Source organism: Lonchura striata, chromosome 14 (assembly GCF_046129695.1).
Source record: "Lonchura striata isolate bLonStr1 chromosome 14, bLonStr1.mat, whole genome shotgun sequence".
Classification (NCBI taxonomy): Eukaryota; Metazoa; Chordata; class Aves; order Passeriformes; family Estrildidae; genus Lonchura; species Lonchura striata.
Genome location: NC_134616.1, coordinates 12,960,284 through 12,980,052, shown reverse-complemented (window position 1 = coordinate 12,980,052; position 19,769 = coordinate 12,960,284). Strand labels below are relative to the sequence as shown.

The 19,769-nt window shown below is 39.2% G+C and overlaps 1 protein-coding gene across 6 annotated transcripts in view; it reads left to right on the top strand.

The window, feature by feature from the left end:
- AFF2 (ALF transcription elongation factor 2) overlaps positions 1-19,769 on the top strand; it is a 332,507-nt gene that overhangs the window by 297,595 nt on the left and 15,143 nt on the right. For 5 of the 6 annotated variants that reach the window (XM_021547866.2, XM_021547869.3, XM_021547868.2 and 2 more), the window contains exons 13-20: positions 3,446-3,680; positions 5,550-5,689; positions 6,236-6,299; positions 9,778-9,914; positions 12,936-13,007; positions 13,369-13,462; positions 16,165-16,212; positions 16,719-16,768. In XM_021547866.2, coding sequence (XP_021403541.2) covers positions 3,446-3,680; positions 5,550-5,689; positions 6,236-6,299; positions 9,778-9,914; positions 12,936-13,007; positions 13,369-13,462; positions 16,165-16,212; positions 16,719-16,768 — 840 coding nt within the window. The remainder of the gene's footprint in view (positions 1-3,445; positions 3,681-5,549; positions 5,690-6,235; positions 6,300-9,777; positions 9,915-12,935; positions 13,008-13,368; positions 13,463-16,164; positions 16,213-16,718; positions 16,769-19,769) is intronic. The other variant, XM_021547870.3, reaches the window with a different exon arrangement.

Below are 19,769 nucleotides of genomic sequence, written 5' to 3'. Positions count from 1 at the left end.
AAATGAAGGAATAGGTGTTTCAGTGTGTTTATAGGAATATATTGAAGCACTTCTGTCTGTGAAGCTGAATTTTTGTCAGATCAGCTGCCTGCTTTGCAGCAGAGGATTATTTATTTATATTTAGCTCCTTGACAGAGAAATTTTAATTTAAACATTAATTGTATGTGCTGGTGAATCCCATTGATATATGAATATTTGATTGGTAGACCCAATCCAGACAGAGAGTGGACTCACCAAATATTCACCATTATTTGGCTTTTTGTAGCAACACAGGGAATTATTTGCTGATGAAAACTGTGAGTCAAACTGGACTCATACCAGTAAAACATGCCCACCATTTAGCAGGCATGCTAGAAATGGGTCTGAGGCAAGCATTTCTGCATTTTTGTTCTTCAAAATTTCACGTTCGCTTTTGTTTGACCTTTAGTTGAAGATGCACCTCTCCTTGGCAGTACATATGAGCTGATCCCTTGGGAAGTCACAACAGCATTCATTGGGGTTCCTTCATGGCACAGGCAGCCTTCACATCTATGGCAATGACTTCAGCTCCATTCAGGTGCTGCCATATGGTCCAGGCTGATGTGGGAGTGACCTTTCCTTGTAAACCCTGCAGAAAGTGAGATACACCATCAATGTGCAGCATTTCATTGTGGGCCGGGGGAGGAGAGGCAAAGAAAAGCCAAGTTCCTGGTACAGACAGGGCCTTTGTCCCACCAGGCCAGAGATACCACTGCATACCACAAGGAGTGGATAAAAAAAAAGGCAAAGAAAAGCAGCTTGAAGCATGAGAGTAGCTGGAAATTTTCCCTTCTTCATGCAATAACTTCTTGTTGCCTGTTTGCTTTCTTGCTTGCTGCCCTAAAAGAAATCAGGCTGGAAAAAAAAAAAAAAAAAAAAAAGCAGATGGGGAACCTACTCCTTCTTTGATAATTGGCCTGTTTTAGACACGAAAGATTAAAACCCTGCAGCCACAAGGCCATCAGTTCTGCTTGTAGTTTTTCAGAGCACTTTGTGTTTCTCCCTAGATTTTAAATATATTTTAACTAACAATCATGTCAGCAAATTAAACCATTGAGTCTCAGTAATTATTGCAATAAATTCATTCAAAATTAGCGATTCCTGCAATCAAAGACCAGTTTCTTAGGCCATTAACAGCCCAAAGCAAAGTGACAATCTGGTTAACTGCTGGTAACAACCTATTTCATGGAGGTTATTGTTAGCATAAATGCTTTAGTGTAAATCGGAGGGAGGTGACATTGCTAAATAAATTATCAGCTTAATTCCTGCAAAAACTTATAGAATTAAGTGGGCAAGGGAAAGAAAAGAAAAAAACCCAACAGACAGTTAAAACTGTATTTATGGGGGGATGGAGTTAAATGTAAGTTATGTAGAAAAAATAGCCTCCAGCCTTTTGTTTTGTGGTTAATTCTTCAAAGCCACAGAGTGATTTATGTGCCAGAGTTGAGTAGTTGCACCTGTTCCTTGGTTTGCCCAAACTTATATCTGAGCCCAAAGATGAACTGAACTGGTGAAGTTTTAATAGTGAAGTTTTAAATAGTGATGAAACTCCTACGTGCACAGTGGCACAGAAAACCACTTTGCTCTGTGTTCCCCCTGTGAATGCATGCTCAGGGCTCCCTGTGTAGAGCATGTGCTCGGGAGGCAGAGGGTTTGGGTTCTGCTCCTGGGTGCTTCTGTAGGTTAACTGTGTCTGCTTTTCTGCTGTACAATCCAAGAACACCTGTTTGCTTTGTCAGGGCAGTGCGCACCCTCTTTGGAAGCTTCTTCCTCTGGAAAAAGCACAGAGTGTTGTGAGCTATAACTATGGTAACTTGTCTGAGTTCTAAAATGCCCGTTGGGGGTCAGAAAGTGAACAGATGGAGCTTTGAGTGAGAACTTTCTGGAGGACGTATTGCAGGACCACATGTGCCTAAAATCAGTCTCCTCCAAGAATTGCTGATGTAGTCCAACATGGTTGTTTGCCTTTGATCTTCTTCAGACCCATGTGTTTTCCAAGAAGGACAGCATCCATCCATAAGGCAACATGAATTTGAGCTTGTTTTATTTCTTCAGTCTGAAGATCTTTAATATCATAAGGTTTCAAATAAGATATTTTTAACTCTGCTTCAGTTGAATTAAAGTAGTTTTGGGTAGAGGAGCTATAAAACTTGAGAAATTTGTTTGATTTCACTCTGTGGTTTCACAGATAAGGCTAAAATATTTCTGCATTACCAAAGGTCCCAAGCAGGGCAGTGACCAAGGTGTAGATGCTGATACTGTCAGTGAAACTGCAGAAGAGGTCAGACTGAAATGAGAGAGAGCCCCTAAACAAGAAGTAAGGAAACCTGGGTTGCCTTCTCCTCTTTCCCAGGTTATTTTGAGGCAACGGAGATCAATAATTCCTGACACTGACTGAAAGTGGGAACAAAACATAAATTCTTGTTGACTTAATTTGTTATTGAAATTTTAGTCAATAATCATGAAAAGTAAATGATCATGTAGTGCAATATTACATGTCTAATAAAAGATTAAAATTCAGGTTATCTTCATTGACTGAGCTGGGACAGTACCTGAAATAAAAATCTATGAGTAGATTAACATGTTAAATAGTCAGTGAAGTCTTGAGTTTGGTTTTTTCTTTTTTGATGAATTTGAGTGGAGAAAGGTCTACCAGGTTGGGGTTTTTTGATTTTTTTTCTGGTTTTACTGTGCATTATAGCTGCCATTTCTAGCCAGCTAGCAATTTCTGTACATAAAACAGACAATAGATTATCAGGTTACTTGAGCTTTCATGTCAAAACCACATTCATTTTCTGAATCACGTTCAATTCATCAAAAAATATTTGCTCAAGGGCTTTTGCCAGCTACAATGTATCATTTTAATATAGTGTTGAACATTGGCTTTATTCTAGAGGCTAAATAATTATTATCTTGTTATTGTTATGGTTATCATTTTTGTAGTTGTTATAAATTCTATTTTTGGTTCATATGCTGCCATGTGCTGTTTGGTTTTTTTTGCAAAGGTTGCTTATGTGAACCCTAATCCACCTCTTAAAAAGATGCTTAATGTTAAACACATAAATAGTCATACTTGATGTCAAAGGAACTAACCCTGTGCATAAAACTTTCCAGCACTTTGCTGAGTCAGAACCTCTATGACCTCTCAAATGAAGACTGACTCAAATTAGCATTTAAATTGGGTGCAATTTGTACTAATGCACTGCAAGTTGTCCTCCAAAGCAGAAGGTTTCTGCAGTCATTGAAAAGGCAGAGGCAGCTCCTCTGTTTTCACTGCTGTCCCCTTGTGCATCACCACGGAGGGCACGGGACTGCAGGACAGATTGGAGGGCAGAGCTGGCTTCTCAGTAAATAAAATGTAGAGCTTTGTGCTGTGGAGAATTAACCAATATTCTTGAGTTGCAACTGGTTTTTGTGTGTGTCTCAGGAGCAGCAGTAGCTCGGTGAAGAAGGTGACAAAGAAGAGAGAAGAGAAGTTGTTCCCTCCTCCCTTGTCCCCGCTCCTGGACGATCCTGTGCACCGGCGGCACGGCAGTGACAGCAGCTCCTTCAGCCAGGAGCCCGCTGTCACAAACCCCTCACAGACCAGCAGCTCTTCCTCCTCTGTTTCTAAACACAGAAAGAATGAAAATAAATCTTCTTCTAACCCCAAAGGAATCTGTGTAAGTAACCAGCCTCAGTTGGTGCCGGTGAGCAAGATAAAATGAAAACAGTTCAGCTTTATTCTGTTGGATTTTTTTTTTCCATACAGTATGAATTTCTAAATGCTTATGTAGGCCCACTCAGGAGGAGTGGATCTTTGCAGAGCCAGGCATAAACAGCTCTTGCAAGCTCCATTTTTAGGTCAGCATTAGGCACCTGCCTGGTGTTGTCTATCATTCCCTGAAGCACCTGGACCTTGAGCCTCAGAGAAGAGTCTCTGCAGCCATCATCTATCTGAAATTAGTCCCTTAACTCTGTAGCTGAAACACATACATTTTGAAAATAAAATTCCAGAATATCACCTGAATAACTGTCCCAAACTTTCAGCCAGAATTAAGCACTGTAGTCATACTGAATATTATGGCCTAAACCAAACAGACAAAAAAAATATAACAAAATATTCCTGTCCGTAGTACACTCAGCATGTTAATAACCTTTTTCAGGCTTACAACAGTAAGGTTTATTTATGCTTAATCTTCATTAATTATTTGTAAGCTTTTATACAATTTGCAAATAGGGGTTTTTATTCCCTTCAGAATATCACACTGTTAGGGCCATCTCCCCATCATTGGTTCTCACACAGACAGTTCTTTGTTGCTTGCTTTTCACCAGACTCAGGTAGGATTTTTTTTTCTGAAAATACATGAAAAAGAGCCAAACTGCATATCGAATTCCCTGAAGCAACGTAAAATTTCACATTAGTTTGTCATCCTCTTTTTAGGTTAAACAGAGAAACTCCAGAGTTTTGGCCCATTTTAGAAAATAGTTCTTCCTCTAGAGTTTCAAACCCATCCTTACTTCATATTATCAAACTGTATCTTAGTATCACTATCAAAATTAAAAGACAAGAAGAAAATTCTGCCACAGAAAAGGGCATGCATAGCCCCATTTTTCACAGTTCACCACTTTGAGAGAGGTTGTTACCCTGCACTGTAATAGTAAAACTCACAAGTTGCATTGAATTGTAGGTGACAAATCACTTCACCTTATTCATTCATCCCTGTTGCTTTCTGATATCATTGTGTCACTTCAAGCTGCGCCAGTAATACACACGCCTTCAACTGAAATCAGTGCCAAAATGAACTGCATATGTCAGCAAATAAACAGTGCTGTGTAAACAGCAGGGCCTCTTCCTCTCATCCCAGCATCTCAAGTCAGATTTATCCTTGGTTAATCTATTATCTTGATGCAAGAAATATTCTTCCCCTAAAATATGTTAGACTTCTTTCCCTAGTTCATTGGTTCATCTGTAATTTAGTATATCTGTTTGGGGACCAAGCTTGCAAGTTGCAATTGCCTGATTTAAAATCTTCTGTTATGCTTCTGGTTTTAATCATTGCAAAGTCACAACTGACTTCTGATTTCCATTCTTCTTTCTGTAGCAAGAGAGGAAATTGTTCCCTGCTGAAATCCAAGCAGACTCTTCAGCCACATTAACAGTTAGCTCCTAGTTATACAGAATAAAGGTTACATGAGTGTGATACACCTTGAAGAAGTAGAGTTTAGATCTAGCCTGGCCCATGAGATCTCCCCCCGCTTGCTTTAACCAGTGTCTCTAGTCAGTAACACCATGGTATCCTCCTAAAACTTACACCTCAAAGTGTAAATTACTGAGTTCAGCTGAGAGCTCAGAAGTGGAGTTGTACTCCCTAATTAATCTATTAGGCTCATGTTACAAGGAAGGGAAGGGTGTTTTGGTGAGGTGGCATGAAGGTAGGTGGGCTTTCAGTTTTTTTGGGAAGGGTTTTTGGCAGGGAGGATGGATGTGAGCGCTTACATTGTTGGAAGGTGTTTGTTTGAACTATGAATAACAGTCCTGTGTTTCCTAGGAGGAAGAATCTCACAGTACACCCACAGCCAACACTCTCCTTGACACCAGCCATCTAGAACCAGACCTCTGGTCTGCAATGCCAACGCTTTCCAATGGGAATTCTGAGCCCAGAAGACCCAAAATAACATTTGATGATGTGTAAGTTTTATTGACTTTGTGCTCTGTGATTGGAATTTTTGTGCAAGCAGAGGTCCCAGTGAAAGAGAATATCTTTGATTACAGTGCTGGCATTGGGCACCTGTGTGGATAGTGATGCACAAAGGCACACACAGTTTTAATCTTGGCAAATGAACTGTTGTCACTGATTAATGAAGATTCTGTTGATAAATGTTTTCAGATCATGAATGTTGGTTCACAGTAATTCTTCTTATTTTTTTTTATTTCAGCTCCTCTAATGGAAACTTATTATACTTAATTAGTTTAAAATATTTTTCCTTTTCCTCTGTTCAGCACACATTAATAGGTCCTTTGGGCAGCCAGTTTCTACAGCTACTTATTTTACATTCTGGTCACCCATCATATCTCTGCATACAGCAGCTCCAGATTGATATCAGGTTAAGATTTAAAGAGATAAGTGGGCATATATGTCAAATTATTCTTTAAAGCAGTCAGCAATTTTTTCAAACAACATTTGTCCAGCTATATGAAAGCAAAGTCTTGAATTAATTGATTTTGTCTCTCTAGGCTGCACAATGCAGATTATTACATGCAAGAGGCTAAGAAGCTGAAGCATAAAGCAGATGCACTGGTAGGTTATCACAGGTTTTTTTTGTCTCTTTCCACTGTGGAACTCAGTGTTAAAAAATGAACATTATTGCACAAGATCTAAAGCCTCTCAAACCAAGAGGAACTCTGCTACTGACTAAACTGTGCTTCAGTTTGTGCTCCATAAACACACTGTGCACAAGTTAAACACTGAATGCCATTCCTAACTTTTAAGAATTTGTTCCCAAAAGAAAGCTACTTACAATAGGTGGTGTTTCTTCCAAGGGGGAGCAACAGTTATGCTGTTTATGAAGTATGTAAGATGGTTTTATGAAAGTTGACGTGTATTTGAAATTTGGTTTTCTATTCATTTTTAGCCTAAAACAGAAGTGATGAAATATTCCATAGCAGAAAGACAGGCAAATCATCTCACACCCCATTATCATGTGGTAAAACTGTTTGATATTTCCAATCTGATTGTTTAAAATCTGAAACAATTCATTTTTATGTACTACATTCATTTTTATGGCGTGGTTTTAGGCTGATAAAGTCTCAACACACTTATTTCCAAAAAATCTGGTAGTGAGGTAGTTCAATGCTGGGAAAGCTTTTTTGCTTGCTTTACCCCAAATGAAATTCCAATAAGATTTGCCTAATTATGCCAAGTGTTTGGATATTGATAACACTACATAATCTGACATTGTATTCTACCATGGTTTGTTCTGTACAAGATATACCAGTTCTGAGGTGTCCTTAATGAACATTTTCTTTGCAGGAAGGGACTTTGTCTCCTGTATGTTACATAGGGTGCAGAACAGTGGCTTAATCAGGAAGACTTAGTGGAACTTGACTCCTCTATTCAATTTAACTAAAATGTCTAAAATAGAGTGTGACCGTCCCCTTTGCCCCTCAAAGAGCTGGGTGTTTGTTCACCTCTCAACTTTATTATTTCTGGGGGTTTTGCATGTATATTCTTATCATTACCCATCAGAGATTTATTTTGTGCTTAGAAAAAAAGAAAAAAAAACAACCAAATACATGCTATGTTTTTAAAAAGCAGAGTAACAAAACAAAAAAGCCTCTCCCTCTGCTGTCAGTGAGCTGAAGGAGAGCTGACATTTCAAGCTGTCTGCTTCAGCTCTCCAGGCTCCCTTTTGGCTTGGGGCACAGCGTTTCTAAGTGTTTTCTGTGTGGGGTGGTTCAGGGTTTTGGCACCTGTTGTGGCTGTCAGCAAGGTGACAGTCACCCCTCCCTGCATGCCACTGACAGGAGGTGGCCTGATGGCTTCCAGCCAGCTCGGCAGGGCATGTCCAGCCACAGCCTGGCGTCTGCAGGCTCACAACACCTCCCGCAGCTGGGTGACCTTTAAACAAAGCACACACGCTGCTGGCACAGGGATACCTGCTCCATGCTAGCAAATATTTACAGGCTCAGGCTCCTGATGATCTCGGCACGCTCCGGCAGTTCCCCTCCCTCGGCAGCCGGACGAGCTCACGAGGTGTTGGCCCTTCTCCTGTGCTCTTACCTGTGCCTGCAGGATCAGGGTGTTTCTCCACCTGTGCCTGCAGGATCAGGGGTGTTTCTCCACCTGTGCCTGCAGGATCAGGGATGTTTCTCCACCTGTGCCTGTGCCTGCAGGATCAGGGTGTTTCTCCGCCTGTGCCTGCAGGATCAGGGTGTTTCTCCACCTGTGCCTGCAGAATCAGGGGTGTTTCTCCAGCAGCACTAAGAGGAGCAGGCACAGCACATCCCATTGCTGCCCACAGGCAGGTCCTGCCTGACAACCCAAGTGCCCTGACGTGAGGCCGTCCACTGTGATCAACTTGTTGGCAGGCATAAATATCCATGAACAAAGTATCTGCTTTTTCCTTCTGCTATTTAGATCTCAAGTCTTTTTTTTTTTTCCCACCCAATGCAGCTGCACACAAATAATCTCCATGTAAAACATTTGGTGTGCAATCCCGTAGTGTTACTTGTCCTATGGAAACAATTGCTGCTGGTTACTTGGTGCTGACATGACAGAGCACAGGCAGCATTGAAAGATGTGTTGCAGTGGCTAGAAAGATAATGCATGTGACCTCAAAATGTGTCAGCAAATGTTAATGAGATTTGTGGCAGCAGTGTTCCTGAGCTTGTAGAGAAAATAGATTTCTGGTGAAGGGCAGGACGTTTCCTGTCTTACGGGAGCAACCCCATGGAAACCTCTCCTTGTCTGGCTGCAGTAAGGTATCAGCTAATTTGGGTGGGCTGCTGCAGTGGCAACTTGCTGTACCATATGGAAGAGATCTGGGAGACCTCACTGTGTGCCTGTCTGAGATGTGACAAGCTGGAATAATTCCACCTTCTTCAGAGAATCGGATCCCATTCCTGGCTCAAATTCTGTGTCTCAACTAAATCTGCTTGCAGCCAGATTCTTTTTTCCATACCACAAAAAGTCATCTTTGGAAGACTTTTTGTCTTCCAAAATGAATGGAAATTCTTTCAAAGTGAAAAAAGGAATTTAAAGAATATGCTGAGAAGCAGCCACTGGAATAGAGAGGGAGCAGTCAGAAACATTTCCTTTTTTCTGATAATTCAGTTAATACCTATCAATTATAAAAAGGCTCTGTATGTAATCAATGCACTAGAGCAGTACTTGAAATTAAAGGTGGGCAGAGAGAATTAGTTATGGCTTAGAAGGAGCCACAAAGACAAGTATACTGTTATCTTGGACCAGTAATAAATGTTATGTTTAGTATGTTGTGAAAATAGGCTTCTGTTTTGTGAATGGAAACATATGCAGATGCATCAAAAATATTTTGAAAGAGACATAGAAAGACATTTTTAAATTATTTAAAGTATATTGGATCTCCTATATCAAATGCCACATTAGTAGAATTCTTACATTCAGCTATCAAAAACTGAAAATGTTAAATACTATTATAAAGTGCATACTATAAAAATGTCATATATAATATTCATTACGCATAAAAAAAGAAATCAGTATGTCTAAGTCAGTTTAATCACAACCATTATGAGGGCTAAAACCTTTTGCAATAAAATCCTAGTAAAATGAAATATTAAGCAGTGCTATATTGTCTCCCTTTTTTTTTTTCCTTCTCTTTACTCATCATATAAATGATGTGATTTTTTTTTTTGACCAACAGTTAATACAGAATCTGACATCAGCCAAATGGCATGGAGTTGTTACTTAACCCTTTCATAGTGACATTCAAATGTAGTTCATCTGTCAAGGAGCAGTATGGATGTGCACGAACATGCTTAGTGCCCTTTCTTGCCTGTGTAAATCCCTGATGTCAGTGGACATACACTGACTTTCCTCTGTGGAGCATTCAGCCACATAGTACCCTGAAAAGTTTTGGTAAAAAACATAGTCCCTGCCTTAATTGCTTTATGAATTAATTTTTAACTACCGGTGTTGCTTTGCTTTCATCCTAAAGCTAGTGTTGCTTTGTAGAATAATCTGCCCACCTAGAAATCAAAGCTGAAGGATTTTCTTGACAGTGTCATTCCCATTTCAGCTGGAGAAGTTTGGTAAAGCAGTGAATTATGCTGATGCTGCCCTCTCCTTCATCGAGTGCGGGAACGCTATGGAGCGAGATCCATTAGAAGCTAAATCTCCATACACCATGTACTCAGAGACTGTGGAACTCATCAGGTTAATGTCCTTTCTGTGATCATTTTCATCATCTCATTTCAGTCATAATTAGAACCTGCTATGTTTTAAAAAATACCATTTCAACGTATTAATGATTTGTCCAAGGCATCTTCATCTCAGAAGTCATCATAATTAGTTCTTGCCATTTTATTAATGTCATGGAAAATTTATAATTGATGGACACTGCTTTTATAAATTATCCCCTTTAGAGGTTATAATGTGAGTGTTATAATTTGCAATATTCATAAAATTAAAATTGAAATGTAGTGGGTGGAAGTAAAGTATAGTAATTTCACTGTTTGGCAATGACACTTGTCTTTTAAAAGGTGTAGTTTTATAATTCTAAACATTAAAGGGAGTCTATCAGGATTTCTATTACAAACCCTGGTTTTAGAGGTTTATAACTTGGCTGTTAAAAAAGAGAAAAGCTGAAACTTGGGATAAAAGATTATAGCCAGAGAGGAAGCTTCTGCATATATTGTCCTGAAAACAGTATATTTTTAATGTTACAGGAATGTGAACTGGCTGAATTAATTTTAATACAGTTTTGTAGACTCATAGGCTAGAATATGGATAAGAGAGTCTTTACATACTAATAAAATGTCTGAATTATTCTAAAATCTGCTACTGCCTCCTTATAGCTGTTTCATAGTGTTGGGTCCACAGAAATAATAGTCTCCTGTGTTACTAAATTTGCTTTACTTGAGCAAATTATCAAAGTGAAATCAAGCAGGTTTAAATTTACCTGTAAGTAGAACAACAGGATTTTTCCTCTTCACTGTGGTGCACCTTTGCTTTCCCCATTGTATGCTGGGAACATCCTTGTTAATGTCAGTGTAATTACTGGCAGTTTGCAGAAGTGAAAGAAAAAGAGGCAAATCAAGCCTTAAATATTTGGGTTTTAATATGTCAACGGTGTTTTTTCTTAACATGCCGAATTAGCTATTAGGGACTGCCAAGATAATGCATGTTTTACATTTTGAATAAGTAGGTATTTGCATAAAAAAAATGTATCAAATCTTAAGCTCTTACTATCAGGTAAATAATATACCTGTTAAATATATTAAAAAAAAATTACATTTTACACTTCATAAAGGGAAGAAGGAAATCTAAAGAAATCACTAAAGAAAAAAAATTATGTCCACTCAACACTTGATCCATGTTAAACCCTGGAGAGCAAAGGACTTAGAAAAGGAGCCACCTGCCTCTGCTCTGCTGTGCCTAAATTGTCCTGCAGACTGACACAACTGCAGCTGCATGGCAGAATAAATTGTATTTAAAGAAGTATTCTTTAAAAAAGGGAACAATTCTTCATAGGAGCCTGCACTTATTTTTGGTTTTTTAAGAAAACCACACAACCCAGTTGAAATCATTGCTCCTCAGTCCAGCATTCTGTCTGTTCAGAATGCACAGACCAAAAAGCTTTGTTCACCCATAACATGTGAACCAGTTAAATCAGAGAATGGCAGCTCCAGGAGAGGATTACAAAAGGGCAGGACCTGCAGGGAGCCAGGTGAGGGCACAGCTGTATCCTGGGGTACCAGCAGCCCTGCGGCCTTGCTGCTTCTGGCTGTGGAAGAATCTGGAGAATATGTTATAGTAGATCTCCAATATATAAATAGCTTAAGTCAGGTGAGATTAATTCTACCACTTACCACCAAAAGTAGAGTTTAGTTCACCAACTGTTGCATGTAGCATCTCGTTGCAGCCAGTGAGAATGCTGAGCCCATTTAACTGCTGTCAGTGGTCACACATGGACAAAAGGTGATTGCTCAGTAAAACTCCATGGATCAGGACACAATTCCTGTGGGCTACAGTGGGTGCTGGATGTACAAACAATGTGGCTGTGCACACAACACCTTCTCAGCGTAGCTGTTAATATTAACATAGTTTTTTACTGTGAGATAACAAATAGAGGGAGATTTTTCTCATTTTTACTTTTCATCAGATGCACAATTTCCCCCTTTTTCCATTTAGCTGTGTCTGCCCTGACTATTTGCATCAGACACCTATTTGTGAAAGCAAGTGGAGCATCAAAGAGATTGGGACTATCAGAGATCTGACTGTCAAATGTGTTTTAAGTTAATGGTAATGCTGAAATCCCAAAGAGACATAAATCTTTGTGTTTGATCACATTCATCCAGTGTGACTAGAACCACAATACCCAAGAGCAGGTGGGACAGGATGCAGCTGCAAGCTGGGCTGAGATGGCTGGTGAGAGCAAGGCAGGGGAGAGCAGCACAGCTGCCTGCACTCCATTACCTCCTCGTACATGAGAACTCGTCTACACTGCCTGGATACCTTAAAACTTCCTTACACAACGCTGAACCCTATTACTTATTCTAACACAAGTACCTGTGAAATTGCATTACAGCTCAGAACAATGATTTTATGCGATGAATTGATTTTCAAGAGACTAATGCATAGAATGGAGTGTGCTCACTTAAAGGAAAAAAAAAGACAGAGGAAATAGGAATACCCAATCCTTGATCATCCAAATGCTGGACAGCAGCAATTAAATAGAGAGGGAAAACCAAGTACACAGGATTCATAAATTAATGAACCCAAGAATGAAAAAGCTGTGAACATGACCTTTCTGATATGTAAAACTATTTTCTATATAAAATATATTTATGAAAAGGATTTTGAAGATACTATTCAAGCCCAAAGTATTATATGTAAAACCTTATTATATGTTACTTTACACTTCAGTACCTATAGGGCCAAGATCTTATGCTTCTGTTCAACACTCATCCCAAATGTTTGCAGGACTCAGCCTAGCTGGCTGGATATAATATCATTAATATACCCAAGAATAGTTCACTTTGTTGGCCCAAAAAAATTGGTTGGTGATTTACTTAAGGCCTCCAGATTTTAAGTGATGCTTTCTGTTGCATTTTACATTGACCTCTTCATTACACAACACTCTAACACAATAACTGTTGCAGTTGGAGAAGAATATCTGATTACTTTTGGAAACATTTTAACTCTCAATTTCTTATCTCTCACCTTTCTGACAAGGTATGCAATGAGACTCAAGAATTTCACAGGCTCTTCTGCCACAGAAGGGGACAAGAAATTAGCAGTTTTATGGTAAGTCCCTTTGCAACAATGAGAGAAGCAGCTAAAATCTTAAAGAGGACTTTGAAAGTACTGAATTACTTAAACAGCTTACAGAAGATCATTATTCTTGTTTTCCATTAAACTATTAAAGGATAACTAATGGATTTCTTCAGCAGCTGACTAAACATTTATTCTTCTAATTTATACTCTTATCAAGATGGGATTTTAATGCTTTAGACCACTTTTTTTTTTTTCCTCCATTTGCTTATGTTTCAAAGTGTAACCTTAGAACAGAGACTGCAAAATATAGGTCAGCTTTTTTTTTTTTTTTTACAGTTTATAGGTTTCATTAAGCAATGGAATTAACATAATCCTTTCCTAATTACTGCAGCTACCGATGCTTATCACTTCTCTACTTGAGAATGTTTAAACTAAAGAAGGACCATGCTATGAAGTACTCCAGATCTCTGATGGAATATTTTAAGGTAATCTTTATTCTGTTTAATTTATTGATATGAAATGAAATTGATACTAGCACTGAGAGCTCTCAAAAGTATAACTGCATGACTTAAAAGTCCCACATTTAACCTCTCCCCTGGAAATGCAGGCAGGATGGCTGCCAGGCAATGGGGACAGAAGTGATTTGGGGGATTTTTGGATTAGTCACTTGATTCAAAGGACCATACTCAGTAATTTTACAAAAATAACATTATTCTCAACACCATGTAATGTTTATGCAAGTTTCTGATTCTTTCAAGGTTTCAATGTGCAAGTGATTATGAACTGACCCCCAATGAACCATAATAAAGCAATTATTTGGGCTGTAGTTGGTTAAGTTTAGATTTTAGATTCAGTGAGATTTCCTGAAGCTTATTGCAGTTTCAGAGATTTCTCCTTTTATTCCTGTGGAACTTCAAATTACCTTAACTTCATCTTGAAGATTTGCCTTTACCTTGAATTGAGCAGAGATCCAATGGTCATGACTTGGGAATGTTTTGTTTTACCTTGTCAAATGCTGTTTACCCAGTGTAAAAATGACAAATCATCACTGTTCGTAGATTAAGAGAGAAATAGAATCTTTCTTCAGCTCTGAGGTTTTCGTATTTATATTTCACTGGTTAATGCTGTTTGAAGCATACATTAATTCTTTTACTTTATTACTACATATTATTCTATAATTATGTAATTATGCTGGCTTGTCAGCCCATCAGTCTTTTTTTGTTGGTGTTTTCAGCCTTTGTGAATTTGTTCAAGGCTTTGATATATTGCAAACCAGTAAAAACCTCTAACACTGCAGTTTTCATATTTTCATGTAAATGGTGATAAAATGGTCCTTCTGCTGTAAAACTCCAGTACTGCCGTGGCAGCAGCCATAGTCCTGACTGCCCATGTGTCCCCTATGTGTGTCTCTGTGCAACTTCAGTAATTTCAGTCCTAATCTTGTGCTTAAGTGGAGGCTCTCCTGTACCATTAGGAGTGCCTCTGTTGTGCTCATGGAGTTTTCAGACAGGGATTTGTACAACAAATTAAATTTGAGCTACACACATTTGTAATCTCAGCATTTTCATGAAATGTATTCCAGCCACTTCAGATTCTATCCCAGATGAATGTAGATTGTATCTTAAAAAAAGGATTATTAGACAAATAAAACTTTTTCTGCAGAAAGTAATGATTTCTAAAAAAAAAAAAAAAAAAAAAAAAAAAGGTGGGAGCAGGGGAGAATCTCTTGCTTTAAAGCCACTTTATTTTCTCTAGGTGTGCAAGTAGGTAATATAAAAAACATATTTACTACTCCCAGCATAAGAAAATGTCTTTTCATGTAAATTAAAATAAGAGAAAAAAAATAAAAACACAATAAAATAGACAAATCAGGAATATTAGACATGAGCATGCAGTTGGAGCTAAGTGTTTCAGTTAATGTTACAGTGTGTGTGCTATGAGCACTGTAACTCATTTGCTAGGAGCAGTGTTTGAGTGTATACAGATTATATGGTCAGGTTCTTTCTGTAATAAAGGCACAGGAGGAGAAAAGAAAAAAAATGGGAGCTATTAACTATGTGTTAGTTTTGTATTGCTGCACCATGCTCTCTGTGTTCACTAGCAAGAATCTGTAATACAAATGAAATAGATTAACTGTCTGAATAGAGTTGTTATTCAAACTTTTACACAATTTTAACTGTGAAAAGCAGCCCACTGTTTACAGCAGAGCTGGGGAGGAATTTTTCAGCTAAATTGTTCTTTATATTTTTCCTCACAAATGCCACTTTGTCCAAATTGAAACCATTTGTGGACAAAACTGGTTCTGATTAATTTCCAATTAAAAGCTTCAAAATTATACTTTTAACATTTCAAAACAGAAAATAGCCATTTAATCATGAAAGAAATTTTGAAATTTAGAGGCAACTTGGAGTAAATACCACTAAAGTGATAATTTTTTTTAATTGAATTTAAACATTTTATGATCAGAAAAAGTGGCATCCTGATGTATTTCCTCTGAAAGTTTGAGGAAGATTTTCATGTTTTTGAAAACATGCTGTCAGTAGTCATTTTTGCTAAATATTTTCATTATCAAATAACTGCTTCCAATTGAGATCTAGTCTTAATCTTGACAGAGCTATTGTTTGTCTCCCGGTACAGTTAGGAACAATCCTCAGGCAGGAAAAATTAACAATAAAAGCTTCTCCTCCATTTCTGAAGACTTTCCAGGGCAGTTTAGGTCCCTCTCTCCTCATGTGCTCCATATGCTGTGTGCTGTGGACACCCCAGGTCATGCTCACAGCCTCTGTGACGAGCAGTGGCTGCTGAGCAGGAATGCCCAGCCAGGCCAGTGCCGTGGTTTGGACAGTGTTTTCTGCTTTGGTCAGAAATGTTGGGCTGTGAGCTGTGGTTTAGAGTCAAGGGTGCTGTCTGTGCTCCCCTGAACCTCTGTGCCTTCCATGCAAGATAGCCATTACAGTAACCAGATGGGCATTGTAAGAATGTGGGTAATATTTTGTAAAACTTGATTGCATTTTCACTGTGCGTGCTGACTTCTCAGCAAGGGAGCTGAATGATTGTTTTCAGAGGGCACACAGAGATAGCCTCAGCCCTGATACTGCCACTTTGTATGGGAACTAAGATACCACTCAGTCTGAGCACAGCTGGAAAGACCTGGGCTTTATTGTTGCTCGGCAATCTTTTTGTACAGGGTTTTACAAGGTGCTACACAGACGTGAAAGGCAGAATGAGTAAGCAGGTAAGGAAAGTCAATTTGTGCCACTAAAATATATAAAAACAAAAGTATTCAAGCAGATCCTTACTAAAATTTTTATTTATAATACTATCTGAATCCCAAGCCACCTTCCCTAAGCAACTTGGGAGGGATCAATTTCATTAAAGCATCAAGCCAAATTATTTTTATTTCTTATTAAAATACTGAAGGTCCCTCTAAAGATAAGCAGTCATTTTCACTCTGAAAAACTTATTTTGTAGAATAAGTTTCAGTGGTAATTTAACCACTTATTTGTGACCTACGTCTACTTTTACTGGAATTTATTCTCTCTTTCATCAAATGATTTTCAAGCTACTGGTTGGAACCTACCAAATCATCCACCAGGCACTTAATTATGGGACCAGTGTGCAGAGCTTTTCTGCTCCATGCACTGTAGCTCTTGCAATGAAAAGGGGGAATGTTGAGCCTTGTGTCATCAGTATTCATATACTTGCATCACCTGTATTTACATTTTTGTTTTGTGCTTACAGAACTCTTCAAAAGCCTCACAGGCCCCCTCACCTTGGGGCGGCAATGGAAAGTGAGTATTTTCTGCTGAGTACTTCTGTCTGGAAACAAGGGGTTCCAAGAGGAGGGGAAGTGTTTTTCTGCCTCTAAAGGCAAAGGACAGGTCATGGGATCAGTGTTTTTGGAGCTGCAGGCATATTTCAACCATGTATCATGTAGAAACTGTTCTTCTGGTATACAGAATTGATCATAGAGCTGCCTTGGGCTCGTGGGGGCAAGGGGCTCCCTCTGGACTAAGTCAGATCCCCCTGTGAGCCATCCAGTGTGGGCAGGAAGGGAGAGTGAATCACACCTTCATGTGTGCAAAGCCTCCTTAAATCTAAAACCAGACATGGTGGGTATGTGCTGAATTCTTTGCCAGTTTACTTCTCAAGCCAAATGAAGGCCATAAAAATATCAGTTAATTAGCTGGCAAGTACCATGACACTTTAGGAAGCCAAAGTAAAGTTAACCTTCATTGCAATGATTTTTCAATGATTCGTTCAGCAATGAAAGACCAATGAATATTTCATTGATATATGGTAAGTGCTGTTTAATAAAACTGAAGGTATAATAGTGGTGAAAATGTGAAGGCACTTAGTCAGCCAATTATCAGTGGCTTCATATTAACGTTAAAACACCCTCACCTCAGATATGAAGTCAGGATAATGCAGTTATGATCAGTGGAGGTGCATTGCTGCTGCATCCCTGCCTTTATCTTGCAATGGCTGTTGCCAGCTGACACACATTTCTCCTGCTTCTTTGTCCTGGTAACACATCCAGACAGAAGTAAAACAAAGGTGAAGGACTTCACCTTTTTATCCATCTTTATTTGAGTAGGCTAAATTCTAGGTGAAAATTATTATTGTTAATGGTCTCTTTCTGGTGGTTCAGAAGAAGAAATGACTATTAGACACTCCAGGGAAACAAAGAAGGAGGGGTTGAAGTTTAGAACAAGAACTGAAGTTTTCAAAAAGACTTTGTACTCAATCAGGGCAAAACCAAAAATTCCAGCATTTTGGTTTAAGTGAAATATTGACACAAATACTTAAAAATATTTTAGGGTATAGATAAGTATAGATACACACCCCAAATACTCAGTTATTTTGAATATGTATGTATAGAGCTATTAAAGTATAGATTGTAACACAAGCTAAAGTGATAAAATAAGAAATCACTTTAAATAAAAACTGAAAATATATTTTAACACTGGAAAAGCATCTACTAAATTTAATTATTCATTATGTGCCAGTTTTTCCAGGCATTGAAGTGTCAGTGAAACCTTGTATTGTAATAAAAATACATAAATGTTAACATTAAGTTTTCGTGATCGAGTAGACCACTGGAGCATAACATCTCTTTTGTTCCTGAAGAAGGAGCTTGTACATAACCATTTCATGGAGCAGAAGTTATCCTTTTATTCCTGTCCTATAATAGACCCCTATGAAGTGTGTGCTCTGCAGGTGATGATATCTCCTTCTCTATTTAAAGGAGCTATTAGGTGTCCAGGATTGAGAACAAGTGGGTTTTAACTGGAGGAGAAAATTCTTGTCTAACCACAAAGTGGGCAGCAGAAACCCAGCCTTCAGGTCAGCATCACTTCTAACATAACACCCAGCTGATCTTCCCACTAACATTGGAGATAAGGAAGGAAAGCTGTGAAAATGCACATTTCTGTCTTCTATTCAGAGCAGGAAGCACTTGACGTGTGAGAGTAACTGAGTGACAAGGCCATGTTATAACAGCATTACTGTGACACCTGTGTCCCAACACACAGAGACCACAGTCCATACTCTGGTATTGTGTCCCCTCTGTGTGGAGTCTCAGAAGAGAACAGCTCTCCAGCTGGCTCAGAGCTGCTGTCTATCTCAGGTGGCTCCTAGTTCCTCCAAGGTTTGTCACAGGCCTGGTGCTGCCATTGGCAGCTTGTGCTCTGCCTTCCCCAGGGCTACTTGCTCTATATTTTTCTCTTAATCCCCTGCAAGTCTGTGTCAGATGGGAAGAGAATTCACATGCCACAGAAAAAAGACTGAACACCATCCGGCATATGGCATCACTGGAGATGGAGCAGCAACCTGGTGCAGGATTGGGGGACAGTGGGGCAATCCTAAATATTTTTTTTAACAAATTGGCATGGAGTGTAGTCTAGTCAGGATCTCAGATCCATCAAAAATCACAGCTTGGCTTACTGGAATTTCTTCCTACTCGTTTGAAAGGGTTGTGAACCTCTACAAAGTTGGCCCAGGTTCCATCCTGGCAATGAAACAAATTTTCTCTGGTTTCATTACAGAAATGTTTCCCACCTCTAGCGACAGAAAGCACAAAATACAGAGATTTAGTAGACTCACCACAGTAATAATGGCTGTGCACAACAGGGTAAATCCAATGAACAATGTGCTTTATTTGGCAGAAGTGCGTCAGCTGGTTGTAAGTGGCTCTAGCAAAATACTTTTGGTCTCCTCAGATACTTATCATTTTTAACTGCTCCCAGACCTAATCTAGTATAGTTCAGCTCTTCTGTACAATAAAGACACTGTGGCAAGTCAGGTAACCAGGATGTTCTGAGACTTAAAAATAAAGCATTTGTGCATTAGGACATGCTTAAACTCTAACCCATAAGCTGGGTAAAAAGCTACAAGCTGCCAAATCAATGTGATCTCCAGCTCTGGAAAAAGAGTATATTGCAGGAGCCTGTTGTTGAGCACAGGTAATAGCAGGGCACTGCTGGAAAATCTGCAGCAAAAGCTGTTGCCATTGATGCCTTCCAGCCCAAGGCTGTGCTGACGTGTCAGTCTGTCCTGCAGCACCTTGAGGTGCCAGCAGGTCTGTGCCCAGGCAGGGCCATTGACAGTGGCCTTTAAAGCCAAGAGGCCAAGCCCTTCTGTCCTGGGCTTTGGATCAGGCTCAGTGACTGAGCTTGATGCTGTTGCACAGCATGAGGCATCTACAGCTGCATGTCCAGGGAGGGGTTGCAACATCCCTGTCTGGAGAGTTTTGGTCTCTTTGCTTCATGCAGAGAGTGCCAGGAGTGTCTT